General features: G+C 39.3%; 1 protein-coding gene across 7 annotated transcripts in view; it reads right to left on the reverse strand.

Moving 5' to 3' along the window:
- Akap9 (A-kinase anchoring protein 9) overlaps positions 1-12,582 on the reverse strand; it is a 187,859-nt gene extending 175,277 nt beyond the window's left edge. For 6 of the 7 annotated variants that reach the window (XM_042684585.1, XM_042684586.1, XM_042684588.1 and 3 more), the window contains exon 1: positions 12,322-12,572. In XM_042684585.1, the coding sequence (XP_042540519.1) occupies positions 12,322-12,369 (48 nt within the window). In that variant the 5' untranslated portion in view covers positions 12,370-12,572. Of the gene's footprint in view, positions 1-12,321 lie in introns of all 7 variants that reach the window. The other variant, XM_042684582.1, reaches the window with a different exon arrangement.
- Positions 12,583-12,790: the final 208 nt, after the last annotated feature.

The raw sequence follows: 12,790 nt of genomic DNA on the forward strand, positions 1-12,790 counted from the left end.
TTATTCTAAGTATAAACTGTACCCAGAAAATATGATGACACATAAGATAGAAAGAAAAAACTTACAGTATTAAAAAAATTAAATCTAGATCCAAAGGGAAAGATACTGACTCTTCTGCCATTTGATTAAAACCCTGAAACCTATTTAAATCTTACTTTATTTCACCTTTCATTTCATGAATATATGTACATATTTTACACACTTCTCAACCAACAAATATTATTCCTTTTTCTCAATCTTTGTCTTAAAAATTGTTACTGGAAAGGGAGGATTGGGAGTGATAAGAGTAATAGAGGAGTAGGTATACAATGTGGAAATATCATAATGCAATTAATATGTTTTAATAAAAGTGATCCTATACAGGATGTATATAATTTTTAGCTAAGGCCCATTACTTCCTAAAAGTCTCCCCTGTAGGCATTTGCTAATGAAGTTTTCCTTTTTAATTGTGAAAATACTGTACAGAGGGGTTACAATCACATGGGCAAGATAATGAGTACATTTCCTATCAAGCATTGTAGCCTCCTCCTTTGTTTCCCCTTCCCATCCCTTTCCAGCTCCCTCCCCCACCCAAACCTCCTCCCCCCCCCCCCCCCCCCCCCCGCCACCCCCGCCACCAAAGTTGTAAAGTTCGTTTCTGACATAATGACTTGTACATCTCATTGTTGCAACGGGTCTACCTGTATCCCTATTTAAACGATTTGTTTTTTCCCTTCCCCTCCACAAATTATACCAACATCAAATATCAAATACAGTGAAAGCAGGGGTTATACTGTGTGTGTGTGTGGGGGGGGGGGGTAACATACAAAGCAACAAAGAAATAATCTTATAAATGTGTTAGAAACAATGGCATGAAAAAAAACCAAACATTTGAATGCCTATCTTAGGGTTCATTTCCCTAACATCAACTTATCTGACCTTTTCGGCTTGACTCAGACATATACTAGTTATTGCAAATAAGGGAAACCATGGGACCTATGTTTCTTTGGGCCTGGCTTACTTCACTTAATATAATTTTTTCCAAGTCTTTCCATTTCCTAACAAATGGGGCAATGTCATTCTTTCTGATGGAGGCATAGAATTCCATTGTGTATATATACCACATTTTCTCAATCCACTCATCTACTGAGGGGCATCTGGGTTGGTTCCATATCTTAGCTATGGTAAATAATGCTGCAATAAACATAGTCATGCTGGTAGCTTTAGTGTGGTCTTGTTTGTAAATATTTGGGTAAATGCCCAAAAGTGGGATTGCTGGGTCATAGGGGAGCTCTACGTGGAGTCTTTTGTGGAACCTCCATCCTGCTTTCCAAAATGGTTGAACAAGTTCCCTTCTGTCCACATCCCATCCAGCATCTGCTGTTATTAGAGTCCTTGATTATAGCCATTCTAACTGGGGTGAGGTGTTATCTCAATGTTGTTTTGATTTGCCTAATGAGGTTTTGCTACATTTTCTTAGACTTGTTCTTTAGAACATCAAATAATTTATTCGACTCTTAAGAAACAAGTCAAATGTATATGAAATGTAACCATATCCATACACCCTCAACAGAACATAAATGGTATGGGAACTAACTGAAATTACTTCTCCATACCTATTGCAATCTCCTACCCTTACCTCTCACACTTTCACAATTGTTCATGATACATGTAGAAAAGTAATATTTTAGTTATAATTGGTCCCTGACCTTGTCTCTTCTGTAGAAACAATAAAGCAATGCCAACTTAAATAAAAGCGAGACCCCAAGGAATAAATACAACCTAATCACAGAGCCCACAATGAAAGAAAGAATTTTATGGTGTATTCAGTAGCAAAAACTGAAAGAGATTCAAGGTTGTATGCTGTGATTTTTTTAATTGACATCAATTAGTTGTATAAGGCTGTTTTATTTTAGCATGTCCACATAACCAGAATCACCTGTTCCATCACTTTCCCTCATCTGACCTTCCCTCTTCCCAATTTAGCCTCAACAAGCTTCACTGTTCCATTTTAATACATGGGCACACATCAAATATTTTGATCATATTCACATTCATTTCTCCCCTTTCTCCCTGCTCCTACCCACACCTCAGACAGAGCACGTTTCACTTTTCTCATATTCATTTTTGCTAAAGTGCATGTTAATTATTCAAAAGGGCTTCACTGTGGTATTTCATACAGGTTCAGACAGTAATTTAATCAGACTGGCCCCTTGCTTACTCCTACTTTCCCCAACCCCACTAACCTCGTAGTTCAATTGCTTCCAGTTAGCTTTGTTCTGCCATGTGCATTCACAGATGCAGTGTATTTTGCTACTGTTCACCCTCTAACACTCTCCTCCTTACTTCTTTTATTTTATTTTTATTGTTTTTGGTGGTGGTGGTCTTGGGGTTTGAATTTGGGGCCTGCGCACTGTCCCTGAGCTTATTTTCCTCAACACTAGTTCTCTACCAACTGAACCACAGCTCCACTTCCAGCTTTTTTCTTTTTTTCTTCTGATCAAGGGTAGGGGGAGGTAGCTTTGAATTGTGATCCTCAGGTCTCAGCCTCTTGGGTAGTCAGGACTACAGCCGTGAGCCACCAACCCCTGGCTTCATTCCCACTTCTTACTGTTAGTTTTTCAAAGAACTGTAAGTTAGACAATTGATTAATACAATTTATTATAAACTCAAATCTCTAAAAGTTTGTACAACAAAGCTTACTGTAGTCCCAAAAAGGCAAAATAACTTTCAAGCTTTAAGAAATCATCTCTTGAAAAGAAGTTAAAAATAATAGCATAAACGTGAAGTCCCTAGACTTAGAGAACTTTAAATGACATAAACATCTGTGAATCTTAACCCACAAAAGCAACTAAACCCAAAAGCAACTAAAAAACATTGCTCAACAAAAAGGATGAATGAATTCAGCACAGAAAATCTACAGATTTAAATAAATAATCTGGCACTACTACTAGAGCAATGCTAAATTTTTGAACAGTCAGCATTTGTTAATAATGTTCAGCCCATGTGCAACTCAATCAAAGCTTTATGTTCCTTGATAGGCAGTTAAGTACCCAAAACTGTCTTTTGTAACAAGCACCAAAAGAAGTAACAGAGGAGTATTACAACAAAACTATCTTACATTGGTGAAACAAACATATAGACTATTGTGTTCACATATAAAAATACAAGACCTTTTCATTACTTAAGACTAAGTATGCCCCACAGTACATATGGATTGGTAATGATCAAACCAAAAATCCAAAAGCTGTTCCTTGGACCAACTAAATGCCCTTGTAGGGAACTCAATGACTCACTAGCCAACATAGAAATCAAATTTTAGCATGATGCTCTAATCAAATTACCTATATTCAAAGGAAGTAACAGTTTACATTTTAATAAGCCCAGAAAAATAATCAAACTAGAAATTCATGTTTCTGCCTGCTTTGTTCTTGCACACAAGCAAGTTTCTATATACATATAAATGTTGATGATATATATGTAATATACAATATTACATTTAATATGTATGTAAGTAATATATAAAACAAGCTGGTAACAGCACAATTAAAAATGGGCAAAAGACTCAGAAAGATATTTCCCTAAAGGCTAAGAATGCACATGAAATGGAAATGATCAACAAGCACATGAAAAGATGCTCAGTATCATTAATCATCAGGGAAATGCAAACTAAAGCCACAATAAGATTACCTACCAGGGTGCCTATGAGAAAAAAAGGAAAACACAAATGTTGGTGAGATAGGAAGAAACTGGAATCCTTATGCATTGCCAATGTGAAGCAAAATGGTACAGCCACAGTTAAAAACAATTTGGTGATTCCTCAAAAAGTTAAAAGTTAGCATATGATCCAGGTATATATGCCAATAATGAAAACAGGTCCTCAAATATTTGTACACAAATGTTCATGACAGCATTATTCATGATAGTTACAAGGTAGAAACCACTTAAATGCCTATTGATGAATAAAAATATAAACAATTTTTTGGTATATAGGCACATGGGAATATTATTTAATCAAAAGAAGGCATGAAGTATTGATACATGCTACAACTCTGGTGAGCCTCAAACACATTATATTAACGGAAAGCAGCCACACCCACAAAGTCATGTATTGAGTTACTCCATTTATGTGAATTATCTAGAATATGAAAATCCATAGAAACAAAGTAAATTGATAGTTGCTAGTAGATGAAGGGAGGAGGAAAAAAGAGAAAGTGTCTGCAACACAGGGTTTTATTATGGGATAATAAATATGTTTGGAACTATATAGAAGTAGAAGATGTATACTAAATATGCCACTCAAATGTTTGCTTTAAAATGCTTCATCTTTGTTACGTCTCACTTCAATTTAAAACCCATGCTATTTTATTTCTATCTAGCATGGAAAGAACTGAAAAAGTTCTCTAAAAACCAGCTGCTGGTGTTGCTACTAAGGAGGGTAAGACTTGAAGGATTACAGTTGGGAGATTCCATCTCCAAATTAACCAGCAAAAAGTTGGATTTAGAGCCATGGCTCAAGTGGTAGAGCACCAGTTGTGAACAAGAAAGCCTTTTAAGAGTATGAGGCCCTGACATTTACCCAAACAATCACAAACAATGCTATACTAACATTACCAGCACAGCTATGTTTATCTCAGCATTATTTACCATAGCTAAGATATGGAAACAACCCAGATGCCCCTCGTAGATGAATGGATCAAAAAAATGTCACACACACACACACACACACACACACACACACACACACACAATGGAATTCTATGCCTCTATCAGAAAGATTGACACCAACCCGTTTGTCAGGAAATGGAAAGACTAGAAAAAAATTATATTAAGCAAAGTAAGCCAGGCCCAAAGAAATATAGGTCCCATGGTTTCCCTTATTTGCCGTAAGTAGTATATGTCTAGGACAAGCAGAAAAGGTCAAAAGCTATGTACATGTGACCATATAAAATGATGCTAAGCGAATAAACCCCAAGATAGGGACACAAGAGGATTTATCTTTCTTGCTTGGTTTTAATGTACTTATCATGTACTATGTGATTTTTTTTTTGTCTCTTTTATTTGTTCTTCCCCCATGGTATAACCCCTGTTTTCACTGCATTTGATTCCGGTGCCCTGCATCTTGTATATACGTTTTTCTAATTTGGAGAGGTAAAGGGAAAAAACAAAATGCTGAAATAAGGATACAGGATGACCCATTGTAACAATGAGATGTACAAGACACTACATTGAAAACGAACTTTACAACTTCAGCGTGGGGTGGGGGAGGGAGAAGCTGGGGAGGTGAGGAGGGAAGGGATGGTAGGGGAAAAACAAAGGAGGAGGTAACAATGCTCTATAGGAAATGTACTCATTACTTTACTCGTAACTGTAACCCTTCTGTACAGTATTTTTACAATAAAAATATATATAAAAAAAAGTTTGAGGCCCTGAGTTAGAGCACCAGTATGAACAAACTTACCAAAAAAAAAAGCTTTCTACCATTATCCCACTTATCCTTCAAAACACAGATTATATTCCACATACTGTGATAGTATTATTCCCAGACAATAAGAACTTGTAATGACTTAAATAAATGCTTGCTAAGTAAAAATCCATAGTTGCAGTTGTAGGCGTTCAAAAATGTTCACTGACCAAATGAGAAAAATAAATGTCCAAGAATCCTAGTGCCTTTTCTGCTAGACTAAACTCATTCTCTTTCATACACTCAAATTCTCTCTCACTCTCTCTCACACACACACACCTACACACACACACGGACACACGGACACATTTAAAACAATATTCAATAAACTTCTAAATTTTCAGTAGCATTTCCAAATTAAAGTTTTTAAAGAAACACTAAACAGAATGTCCAATTTTAGAGGAATATCATTGAGAAATAAATATAATGTCCTTTACCAATAATATTTAGCAATTTATCATAAGAACTTTCTCTAGCTGCAATACAAGAAAGCATTTGCTTACATTTTAATAATCAGTAGCAGTTAAAGATGAGCTTGCACTACAACTCTTTTTACAAAAGTAAGTTACAGTTTTGTTTGGATCCAATTTTTGCCCCAGTCCTGTAACAGTCCAATTTCTTAGATTTATCCCATTTTTACTGACTACATTTTTTCAGCTTTTTGTTTTCTTGACAGAAGAACCTCCTTGTTGAATGATCACACATAGAAAAGCAGCAGCAAAGGAAGATAGAATATATCTGAGAGATTGAACTATGATAAGAGTAAAACAGAAGTTTTCAAACAAAACCATGACTTTTCAGCTCATATAGCTGCATTTTTTGAATTTGCCTCAGGGACCTTTCTCTAAATACATTTCAAGAAGTCTGTTCTGTTCATTCTTTCCTCTATCTTATCTCTCTAAACACGTCTTGTTTGGTTTTATTTTCAGCAAAGTCTCAAGGTCATAAACTGGTTTTAAGACATTGCACCAGAATATACAAATGCAGAGAAGCATCAAACTGCCGCATCTACTTTGAAAGCTATTTTTAGATCAGTCACACATAAGTACAAAACCTAGAAGGCTTAAAAGAAAGCAAGGAGGGAGAACAGTAACATAGCTGTGGGTAGTGTATCTGAAAACTGCAAAGTACAATTTCACACTATAACTTTGGCTACTATGGTGGAAGCAGGAATTGAAAAGTCTTGCCTAGTAGCTTACACAAAAACACTGTCCTTTTCACATACAACTGGCACAACTGTTCAAACCGCAAACAATGGAAAAACAAATCAGATAATTACGTTAACGATGTAGAAGGCAATTTAGTTATTCAATAAATAATGTCAATTATATAAAATCCTGACTAGCTGGTGTAAAATTTTGGATTTTGCTATGTTAGAAGGAGATATATAGTTTATATAATGTCATTTATGGGAAAAACTTTATACTAATATACAACTGTCCTCTAGTTTTGCCCACTAATACTAATGTTTATATAACCATGAATAACTTGGAAAAAAAATGAAGTGGAGTTGGTTTAATAGAAAGACAGCCTATCTAGAACCATCCCTGATAGCATGTTATAAATGGGATTACTCTAGCTCTGAAATGATACTTAACAATATATAAATGTCTTGCTGCTCCAGGTATCAGACAGGTATGTACAACATCATATTAAGGACATAGCTGAGGCCTAATAGGAAACTACAGCACCACCAAACAACAGAAAAACTAAAGACATAAAACTCATTCCATTGTGCTCCAAAGGCCTTTGATTTTTACAAATCTCTCTTTTAACCTCAGTTTCTGAGTTATTTGGTCAGAAAATCTAAAACTGCAAGTAAGGTTGGTTTTAGTGATGCACTTCAGCCAGGGCAAAAAGATAGCAAGACTCCCCCATTTCAACAAACAAGCAGAGTCTAGTGGAAAACAGTTGTAATACCAGCCACTCAGGAGCTAGAGATCAGAATGATCGCAGCCTAAAGCCAGCACCTGGCAAAAAGCTCAAGACCTTATTTGAAAAATAACTAAACCAAACAGTGGGCTGGAGGTGTGGCTCAAGTGGATTGTCTGCCTCGAAAGAATAAGTTCAAATCCCAGTGCCACCAAAAAGAAACAACAAAAAATAGATAAATTGACAGAGAGAGGAAAAGGCAAAGTGAAAAGGAACGGGGTTACATAAGAACTGACAGCAAGGAAAGAATAAGAATGACAAAACTAAAAGGAGATCTGTAAATGTCTAATAATTTACTCTCAAGTGTATCAAGCAAGCAATCATGGAGGAAGAATTATAGCTTCAGGACATCAATGAAATAGGATATCTGGTTATTTTGTTCCTCCTGTTCTTTTCTATTATTGTCATTAAAAAAAAAAATACAGAGAAGCCCAGAGTTCAAGCCCCAAACTGACCCCAACCAAAACATTAAAAAATAAACAATAAAAATAAAACACAGATTCTTAATAATTCTATTATTTTGAAATATAACATCTGAATAATTGGCCTGATCATAAAAGATCTATAACCTACTTCCCAAAGATAACTACCATTTATAAATGTACCAGAAACATACATTTTTTAGGTGTCTTCACATGTTAAAATGTGTGCAGAACCTTTTCATTTCATTTTTATTTATTTTTCACATCTTGGGGCTTGAGCTCACAATATAGGCACAGTCCCTGAGCTTTTCTGTGCAAGGCTAACACTTGAGCCACAGTTTCATATCCAGCTTTTGGGTGGTAAATTAAGATAAGAGTGTCATAGGCTTTCCTGCCTGGTCTGACTTTGATTCTCAGATTTCAGCCTCCTGAGTAGTTAGGATTACAGGCATGAGACACCAGTGCTGAGCTTTGTGTTTTTTTAACCTGACATTTTCCAACTCAAAAAGTTTTTGCAAGCCAGGTGCCGATGGTTCACGCCTGTAATCCTAGCTACTCAGGAGGCTGAGATCTAAGGATTGTGGTTCAAAGCCAGCCGGGGCAGAAAAGTCCGTGAGACTCTTATCTCCAATAAACCACTAGAAAACCAGAAGTGGCGCTGTGGCTCAAGCGGTAGAGCACTCTCCTTGAGCTGAAGAGCGCAGGGACAGCGCCCAGGCCCAGAGTTCAAGCCCCACAACCAACCAAAAAAAAAAAAAAGTTTTTGCAGAATGATTTCAACAGCTAAATATTATTATTTGTTCTATTATCACAGATTTTTGGTTGGTATAAAGTATTTAATAACATAAGCTATACTGTATACACAAGCTATTTTTTAAAATGATCATTTATGAGGTCTAGGTAAAATAAAATTTTCATTGGAACAGTTTATCAATTACCAAGAACAGAAGTAAACAGTTGTTGTTATCAAATACAATAAAGTTTAATGAGCAAATAAGATTTAGAGAACCAAGTCTAAATAATTTTGGAAACTGCTTCTGATATCAATATGAAATTCCTAATTAACATTCTGAATTCTATTTTAAAATTATACTGTTATTCAATTATAACCATTCCAGTAAAACCAGTACCCGTGACGGACTCAAGTCAATCTGCTCATTCATTCAATAAGCAAAGATTTACTAACTATTACCTGAAAGACATGATGCTAGACTGCATTGATCTTAACACTAAAGCCTTCTTTGCACAGTGTTCTAGAAAACAAGGTGGAAGCATTAAAACTATTTTAACAATAAGTGAAAACAATAACCCCAAATCCCACTACGCTTTACTCTTCCTATACTGATTGTCCAATGCCTGTCTTTCCCACTATAACTGAGTAACTAGAAAGAAGAAACATAGGGCAGCTTCTCTCCATTTCCAGGTCTTGATAAAATAGGAACACAATACAGGTTTGCTGAACTACTTTTTTAAATATTTTGGTGTTGAGGACAGAACCCAGGGCTTTGCACCCTATAGCACAGAGCTACACGCTCAGCCTCAGAATAAAACTTACATTACAGTTTTTCAGTCCCAATTGAAATGTATGTATGTTTATACAAAGAAAATAATGTATCACTACTTTTATTTTTATTGTTATTATAAAGGTGATAAACAGAGGGGTACAGTTCCATAAATCAGAAAATGTTATATTTCTTTTTGGACAATGTCACCGTTTCCTCTGCTCTCTCCCAGCTTTTCCCTCGCATTCCCATCCACAAGTTGAACAGTTTATTTTCAACATAGTGTCTCAGTACTACTGCTGCATTTGTTCACCCTCGGTCCCTCCAGTTATGTGCTCTCATTTGCTTCCCAAAGACTGATAAACAACAAAAAGAATACAAAATGAAAAAAGCTCTCTTGTTTCCATTTCCTGGAGTTCATTTTGATAAATATTATTTTACATAATCAGAGGCACATTGGCCACTTTTTCTTTTTGTACACAGGCTTGATCTTGGAATGTAGTCCAAGCTGGACTCGCCATTCCAATGATGCAGCCTCCTGAGTGCTGGGATTATGGGCCTGTCCCACCATAGTGGGCTCCTAATATATACATACATATATATATATATATATATATATATATATATACTTTTTTGTGTGTGTGTGATGGGGCTTGAATTCTGGGTTTGGGCGCTGTCCCTGCTCTCTTCAGCTCAAGGTGAGTGCTCTACCGCTTGAGCCACAGCACCACTTCCGGTTTTCTAGTGGTTTATTGGAGATGAGAGTCTCACGGACTTCCTGCCCAGGCTGGCTTTGAACAGTGATCCTCAGATCTCAGCCTCCTGAGTAGCTAGGATTACAGGCGTGAGCCACCAGCCCCTGGCCGGCTATTATTTTTAACTATACTGTTTTCACTCTATTTCCCATATTCTTATCAATTTTCATAAACTTATGACTTTATAATTTTCCATAGTACTTACACAACTTATGATTATTCTCAAGTTGTCTTTAAAAGCTATTGAGTGTTATTATATTGTATAGTTAATACTGGAGCAAATATACCTTGCCTTACAAGTTGTACAAACTTATTTTTCACTGGAAAAAAAATCTCAATTATAGAAGAAAGTAATACTCTATAATAAAAGCTAACTCTAGTATGTGTGTGTATCTTTATCCCAGTAAATAGAATTTGTGTGTGTGTGTGTGTGTGTGTGTGTGTGTGTGTGCTGGTATTGAGACTTGAACCCAGTGCCTTGCTCAGCTTCTTTTTTTGGTTCATAGATGACACTCTTCCACATGGGCCAAGCTTCCAGTTTCAGCTTTTGGTTGGTTAATTGGAGGTAAGTCTCCTGGATTTGAGAAGTATGACACTAATGGAATTCCTATTTCAAGTCCTGTACGTCACCCTTCCAAGTAACTAGGATTATAGGCATAAGCCACCTCAGCCCAGCCCACTAGGGACAATTCTGAAAGACTAAGTAATACACATATAAGGAAACTAAAATTCTATTTTTTCCAAATCAGGTACTCATGGCAAGCAATTCAATCATGAAATGTGTCTGTCTAAATTGAACCCTATGTAGTAGCTTGTGTAATAGGATATACATTTAGGAAGGACACACTTAGGGGTGAGTAGTAAGTATTCTGAGATAACAAATGAGGCATCTCATGAGAACTTCAGTGCACTTACTTGATGGGGTACACACTATGCTTGGAATTCTGTGCATGCACAGGTTTGCACAAATTTAAGCAACAGGGCTTCAGAAAATGCCCTGATTCACTTTCCTGTTTATGGCTGTTTAAAAAAAAAAAATCCACCTGGCTACATGGAAAAGCCAATTCTATTTTAGAAATAGGAAGTTAATGTACATATTCTTTTAACAAACTTGCATTGGATACATCTACTACTACATATCTGCAGTATGGCCCATATTTATTACTGAAACCACTGGGCTGGTTTCCTTTGTTTCTGTGTGGAGAGTGGGAAAGACAGAGAGGTAAAATAGTTAATATAATTAAAAACTGTGGTCCAAGGATGATTGCTAACAGTTAGTTTTTAAAAAGACAACATGATCTATAAGAGGTAATTTCATTGTTGGGGCCTTCGGGGCTGACCAGAGGACAGGCTCAAACAAGTAATTATGTTTAAAAGAAATAGGCTATTCAGTTTATATTTCTGTCTAGGTCACGTTTTTTAATGACACCCACTGAAGAACGGTAGTGTCTAATTCCTTATTGTTTGCTTTACAGCATTTTACACACACAGATACACACACGCGCGCACACACACACACACATACACACACACACCCCGAGCTCACCTGATACACATACAACAAATAAATCACCAAAGCAGATTCTACAAGTATTGCCTGCTACGTGGAACCTTTCTGTCTCCCAAGTTCCAACCCAGCAGAACAGGCTACAAAATCGTGTGCCATGACAAAACAAAAACCAACAACAAAAAAAAAACCCCACCACGAAACCACCAGACAAAAAACAGCCCTCCGACAGGCATACAAAGACCAGCTTCGGAGGACGCCCTGACAGGCCAAGTTCTCCACAGGCACTTGTGGCCGCCGCCGACCGCTGGCGAGCCAGCTGTCACAGGCCCGTCACACACGCCCTCGGGAGAGCCGGCGAGCCGCGGGGCCGGGCCGGCCGCGGGCGCACACCCCCCCGCGGAGAGAAGACCAGCCCAAATCCCGCCCTGGAAACCCCGCACAAAGCCGCCGCCGCCGCCGCCACCCAGGAAACAGGACCGACAGGCCCCTGAGGAGCGGCTCCCGGCCACCACAAGGGCTTTCTCCGGCCATTTACGGGAGCGGAGTCGCACGGTCTCGGCAGTGTCCCGGGCCAGGCAGGGGCGCCCGGCTGCTCCCCTCGGGAAAAGCGGGGCAGACCCCGCGGCCCCACCTCCCTCCCGGCCCGGGCCGCGCGTGGGGCCGAGGGGGGGGCGTCGGAACCCCGCTCGCCGGGCCTCCTCCCACCGGTCCCGGCCACCGCCTCCCGCCGCGGGCCGCTGGCCTGGGACTCTCCTACCTTCGCCTTGCCGGCCTCCAGCTTCTTCTGCCTCTCCTCGTCCTCCATGGCTTCTGCGGAGTGGGCGGGGAAAGAGTCGGGGAGGGTCGGGTGGGAAGGAGAGAGCGGTTCAGCTAGAGGAGGAGGCAGGCTTTGCGGCCCGGGGCGCAGGGCCCGGCCGGCGATCCTCCCCCTCCCGTGGAACCAGTGCGCGCTCACGGGCTAATCGTCCCGGTGTGCACGGGCCGCGCCGTCACCGCCGCCATCTTCGTCTCCACGTAAACACACGGCGGGGCGGGGGAGGGGACGTCACTTCGCGCAGCCGCTGCCGCAGGCAGGCCTCGACGCGCCTGGCAGGTGCGCTGGAGGCCCCGCCCCCGGGGGACTAAGCCCCGCCCTGGCCCCGCCTCCTCCGGGACTCGGGCCCGCCCCAGCTAGGATCAGGATCCGCCCCTGCCCCGCCAACACACACACACACACACACACACAC

Source organism: Dipodomys spectabilis, unplaced genomic scaffold (assembly GCF_019054845.1).
Source record: "Dipodomys spectabilis isolate Male_0828 unplaced genomic scaffold, ASM1905484v1 ptg000089l, whole genome shotgun sequence".
NCBI lineage: Eukaryota > Metazoa > Chordata > Mammalia > Rodentia > Heteromyidae > Dipodomys > Dipodomys spectabilis.